General features: G+C 53.2%; 1 protein-coding gene across 1 annotated transcript in view; it reads left to right on the forward strand.

Annotated features, from left to right (window-relative positions):
• Positions 1 to 2461: 2461 nt before the first annotated feature.
• Positions 2462 to 5715, forward strand: part of LOC104279272 (zinc finger protein 512B-like) — a gene marked incomplete at its 3' end in the record, with an annotated part of 11307 nt that continues 8053 nt past the window's right edge. The window contains exons 1-3 of the mRNA XM_009876486.1: positions 2462 to 2582; positions 4766 to 4845; positions 5592 to 5715. The exon at positions 5592 to 5715 is cut by the window's right edge and continues 3 nt beyond it. Of these exons, the coding sequence (XP_009874788.1) occupies positions 2462 to 2582; positions 4766 to 4845; positions 5592 to 5715 (325 nt within the window). The remainder of the gene's footprint in view (positions 2583 to 4765; positions 4846 to 5591) is intronic.

Genomic DNA, 5715 nt, shown 5'->3' on the forward strand with positions numbered 1-5715 from the left:
CTCATTCTGTGCTGGCTCCTGCGTGGGCGCAGGGGTTTTGTTGTGGTTTTTTTCTCCTTGAATCTGCAGTGGGACGCTTCAAAAATGCTGCCACGATCTTCTAAAAAGGTGCCTAACGTGGAGCTGGAGGCTTCTCATTAGGGAAGATGTTGCCAGCACTGACCTTCCCACGTTGCGTCCCAGCCCCGCTCACAGGCAGGACCTGCCGATATTGTCTTCTCCCGTTGCTGGTTGCGAAAGAGTTTTCACCAAAACCATAATGGAAGCGTGAAAGGGCGCGGGCCGTTTCCCAGTTGCAGTGTGTGTTACTCAAAAATGAATGAGAAGTTTGGACATTACGAAAAAAGCAACAATGGGCTGATTTTTTGCTCTCTGGCTCCGGGGCAATTCCTCTGGGATCGCTGGGGTTGTGTCTGTGGCCGGGGAGTGGAGTTTCCTTCTCGCTAAGTGGGTTTATGAGTTTTTCATTTTTCACTTTGCCAAAAAGTAAGAAGGGGGGAAAGATTTCAAAGAAGCGCTTGGTGTGGAAAAAACAAAAGATGATCAAAACCTCCTAAGCTGGCCGGAAAGGATCCCTTTGAGGGGACAGATATGTGAAGGGGAACAAAAAGCATTGGAGGGCGGCACCTTGAACGTGGTGATGGTTTCGGAAGGGATACTCAGCACCAGCCCCGGCAGCCACGGTTTCATGGATGCTCCTGTGGGGTGTTCAGCGAGCGGGAGCCGGGCAGCTCGGCTGTCGGCGAGGACTGCCCTGTGCCTTGCCCTTCCCGAGTCACCCTCGAGCTACCCAGCAAGGCAGACACGGAGATTTCGTGGTTTGTCACCCGTATGAGCGTGCCAGTGGGTGTTGTTCAGCTTGGCGGCCCTCTCGCCCTGGGACGTGTTCCCATCCCAAAGGACAACGCCACAGCGCGGCTGCATCCAGCCCGGGTTGGATAAATGCATCAGTTGTGTGGTTTTCCCCTTGGTTTTCACCCTGTTGTAACGTGCACAGATTGTATAGTCTTCAGCTTCCAGTTTACTGGTCTTCCGTGAGGTGGGTTTTTTTTCTTTTTTCTCCTGTTTTTGGGGGGGTTTTTTTGAGCAGCTTGACTGAGGATCGCTCAGAGATGCCAGGAGGCAACTCAGGAAGGAGGGGAACCGTCACGTTAGTTCCCAGCAAGGAGCCACTGGCAGTCAGGCTGCAGCTCCTGCCCAGGTCTCCGACCGATAGAGCCCAAATTAGCTGAATAAACGATCCCTGTGTTCAGCACCAAATGCCAGAGAACCTGTTGCCAAGGCTGGAATTTCTCACTTGAGCCGATTAACCTTTGTGTCCGTGCAACAACCACATATGTGTCACCAGCCGAACACGTGCCGGAAGCTTTTTGCCAGTTCTTCTTGGAGCATCTGGGCTGCTCACGACCCGCAGCGTCCGATCCATCGCGGAAAAAAAGCCCCCGGGGGCACATCGGGAAGGACTCTTGGACCCTTGCTTCGATGGGAGATGCTCCCCTGACCCACACCATCCCTCTGGGGAGATGTGAGATGAGTCCGGGTGCTCGGGGCATCAATCTGCTTGAATTAACCACCGCTAAACGTGATCCTGTGGGAGGAATTGGGGGTGATGAGTCAAACCCGTGTTTTTAAAAAAAACACAAACCCTTCGTGCGTGGGAGAGAAGTGTTGAGTGAAATTGAAGAAGGAGTCGGGTGGCTCTTCCCTGAGTCACGCCGCCGGAGCTGACCAAGGTCTGGAGGTCGTGGTGGTCTGGCAAATTGCTCGCTGAGGGCGTAACGGTCTCGTTGTGGAGGCTCGAGGAAATCCTCTCCCCCAGGGTTGTACGCGGCATCTCCCGTCCTCAGATGCGTCTTGGCTTTTGTCCCGGGAGCGCCGAAGCAGAGGGGTGTCCTCCTCCTGCCGCCCATGTCCGTCGAGAGCGAGATTGGGCCTTCTGCGATAATTCTTGGTGCTCATTATTTATAGAGGAGAAGCCAAATTGAATTATTAATACAGAAAATTCAGATAACGTTAACAATTCTCAGTTTATAACGGTTTCCCATTAATAAGGAAAATTGGAAATTTATCACCACATCTCTTCATTAAAACTCCCTTTTTTTTTTTTAATTTTTCCTTTTGGTGTCTTAAATGAAAGAGGAGAAATAAGTAAAGAGGAAAAGCCATTTATTTGCTACTTCTCTGGGCAAAGTAAACCTATAATTTTTAATAAAGTCTTTGCCGTTGTATGTGGAGGAGAAACCAGCCTGTAATGAAAGCAGCTTTTCAGCCACGTCTGTGGCATCTCTCAGCCATAGAAAAAATACTCGGAAACGTGTCCTGTTTCTTCTCTTTGTGGGGAACCTTTAGGCTGGATGATAGTTTTCTGATTTCCCTCCCCGGCAGCTCTCCTTGCTTTCAGCATGTGTCGCTCCCAGCTCCGAGGAGTGAATTTTAACGCCTTCCCCTGCTTCTTTCAGAGATGGCGGATTCCTATACCTGCAAAGGTGGAAGGAAAACTGGAGGCTCTAACAAACCCGCTGCCAGCAAAGAAAGCAGGACAGAGACAAGGATAAACTCGCCGGCGGAGCTGCCCAAGCTCGGTAAGGAGCTGACTTTTTCTTTCTGCGGAGATGGAGGGGACAAGCCGAGGGGTCGGCTGTCGAAATGTGCGGCTGAAAGCACATCGGGGTTTGTTCAGCGCGTCTCGACTCCTCGCTTCGAGCCCCCGGCGAGGGCTGTGCTGGGCCAGAAAAGCCTCAGAGCTGTGCAGAACTGGTCGCCACGAGCAGGAGGGGAGGGATGGAGACGGTTCTCTCCCTTCCGAGAGGCGTGCGCCTGGCTTAACGAGATGGGTGTCTCGCCGCCGATAGATCGTGTTGGGAGTTGAGTGTGACATCAAAGGATGGAAAGGCTTAAACGAGTTCAGACCATCTGCTGTCTCCCGTGTCACGGCCCCCGGGACCTGCTTGCTAAGGGCTGTCACTCTGATGGATAGCTGATTTCTCTATCCAGGCATCTCCAGGCCCAAGGAGGTTTGGTTTTTTCTCTCCTGTCTGATGATGCTGCGCTGATCCCCTCTGCGGGCGTGGAGAGGCTCCCGCTGCCTTCCCCTTGTCCTAGAAACCAAGAGGTAACTGCACCCCAGGCGAGGGTCAGACCCCAGAGATGTGGCTCAGACCAGGCACCCAAAATCCGTGGCCTGGCGGGGAAAAGCGTGTGCCCTAAATGTTTCCCAAATGCTGCTCTTCCCTTGAGGTTGAAGCTGTAATTGCTAGCAGAGGGGTGTAATTTATTGCTGAGGGGAATGAGCTCCAGCTGTCTGCAGTGTGAACATACCTGCGTTCAGCAGCGTGTTTTTTCCCTGCGCCACATCTCATCAGCGCATTCAAAAGTAGAAAAGTCATCTTTTTTTTTTCAGCCCTTCTAGTTTAGAGAAACTAAAAGCGATAGAGTGAGGGATGCTCTGTGGTGATGATATTTCATTGCTCTCCCTGAGAAGGTGCTGGAGGTGGGAATGTCTGGTAGTGTTGACGTCTTTGGGGTGATGAAGTGGTTTTTTAGGGACTTTTTCTTAAAGTCCATAAAGGTCATCACCTCCTGCAGACGAGGCCTTCTGGAATAGAGGGATTCCCAAAGGATGCTGCATCACCCGGGGATGCTTTCGTGGGTATCACAGTGGAGCAAACCAGCTGGCCTGACTTCAGGGAACTGGAAATACATGAGCCAAATGTCTTGTTTGCTATTTTGCCCCTGGCTGCTGGGGCAGAAGGCATGAAAAGGGAGAGAGTGTGTGATTTTGACAGTGTGTTTGTAGGTGACTGTGGGCTTTCTGTTTGATCTCACTCCCTTGTTCTGAAAGAATCCTGGATCGGGTTCTGCGTTCAGCCAGGATTGGAGCTCAGCTCTGGTTTCTCGGGAGCTGTTCCTGCTCGGAGTGACCACTGGTTGGATGTGGAAGTGGATCGATTTGGTGAACTGCCCTCAGCCCCTGCATGCAAACCCCAGGGAAAGCTGTCCTGATGTTTGTGCCACTTTGCTCTATCCGTTTTGGGTGTGAAGTAGGTGAAACCCGGGAGTTTGCGGCCATCATGAGCTGAAGTGTCTCGTCTGGGGCTCGGCAGTTTAACGTGCTTGGATTTGATGTACCCCAATGTTGGAGACTCATGCCTGGTTGAAATGGTCAGGTTTCTGCCCCTCCGGCATCCAGCCCGTGCTCAGGGTGCTTCAGGAATCTGCTCTGAGCACACACAGAGCTGTGACCCCTCCTAGAACCGTCACCACAACTTCTCCTCCCCACTTGAGTGCCCCAAGCACTGCCTTGCCCTGTCCTCACCCCCTGACTATCCCCATCCCTGTTGCTCCCCATGTGCTCGTTGCATCCCCAGGCTTTGGAGGCTGCTTGGCCACCCTGGCTGTGCCAAGAGGGTGGAGGATTTCTGTGCTCCGCAGCTTGCCCGGGGCCCAGCGTGTTGACCTAGGCGCAGATTTCTTTGGCCGAGCAATGTAGTTTCTGAAGGATTTCTTCCAACTTGAGTGGAAGGACAGTTTTCCAAAGCAAACCCCAGCTGTGCTGAAACTGCTCTGTCTGAATGAGAGGGGCCCACAAAGACCAGGAGAAGCCGCCCTCTTCCATGCAGGTGTGGGGGCTGTGCACTGAATTGCAGGGGAGCAGGCGTTGCCTTCCGAAGGGCAATCTCCATCCTTGCTGGGGCGGGAACGCAGCAGCCCGGGGCCGAGGCAGCCCCCACAGCCTGTGGTTGACGTGCGCCACATCTGTTTTCAGGAAATGCGACCAGTGACAAAACCGAAGGCAGGAAGAAAGGACGACCTAAGGCCGAGAACCAGGCACTGAAAGACATCCCTGTAAGACCCCGCGCCCTCCAATCCCCCCGTGCCCTCCCTGCCTCGCTCCCTCTGGCTTGCCCTCCAGGTCTTGTCCTGTGCTCTGGGGTTAAACCTGCCTTCCTGGTGGTTTCATCTTCAGAACAGCCTTGTCCTGAGCAAGATCCTCTCCACGTAGGCATCCAGCATCCTCCAAAACTCTGGTTAGGATACAGGACCCCCCTCTGGTGTCCCCTTCCCAGGGCTGTGCCCAGATGAGCTGGGTTCTTTCGCAGCAGTGTCAGGTCTGGCTAACGATCTGGCAGCACCGACAACGGGGTGATTTATTCCCCACAGAGTTGTGCAGTTTTAATTCCCACGTGGTAGCGTGGACAACACATGGAGCAGTTTGTCATGAGAGCATGGGCACAGTGTGATTTACTGACTAGATGAAATGTGGGGTGGTTAAATCACCCAGGTGACTTCTGGTCTGATTTATTCCTCAGCCTGGCCGGGAGCATGCGTGTGCTCTGGGAGGCACAGTAGGGTAAAGTCTCAGGAGGAATCATTAACCTGTAGAGCTTGCAGCGTCTGTCCCAGCACCTTTTGCTGGAGGGAGCATCTGTACCCTGAAACAGTCCTGGGATCCACTTTGTGACCGCAGAGTGGGAGGGGGTGGACAGGAATGATCCCGTCTGCCCCCACCAGCCCCCTCGGGATGCACTGGCACGCACCCGGACACGCGATTCTCTTTATTCAGCTATTTCTCTTGTCTCTCTTGTTGCCAGCTCCCCCTGATGAACCAGTGGAAGGATGAGTTCAAAGCCCACTCCAGGGTGAAATGTCCCAATTCAGGCTGTTGGCTGGAGTTCCCCAGCATTTATGGCTTGAAGTACCACTATCAGCGCTGCC

The sequence above is a fragment of the Apaloderma vittatum genome, unplaced genomic scaffold (genome assembly GCF_000703405.1).
Source record: "Apaloderma vittatum isolate BGI_N311 unplaced genomic scaffold, ASM70340v1 scaffold29559, whole genome shotgun sequence".
Classification (NCBI taxonomy): Eukaryota; Metazoa; Chordata; class Aves; order Trogoniformes; family Trogonidae; genus Apaloderma; species Apaloderma vittatum.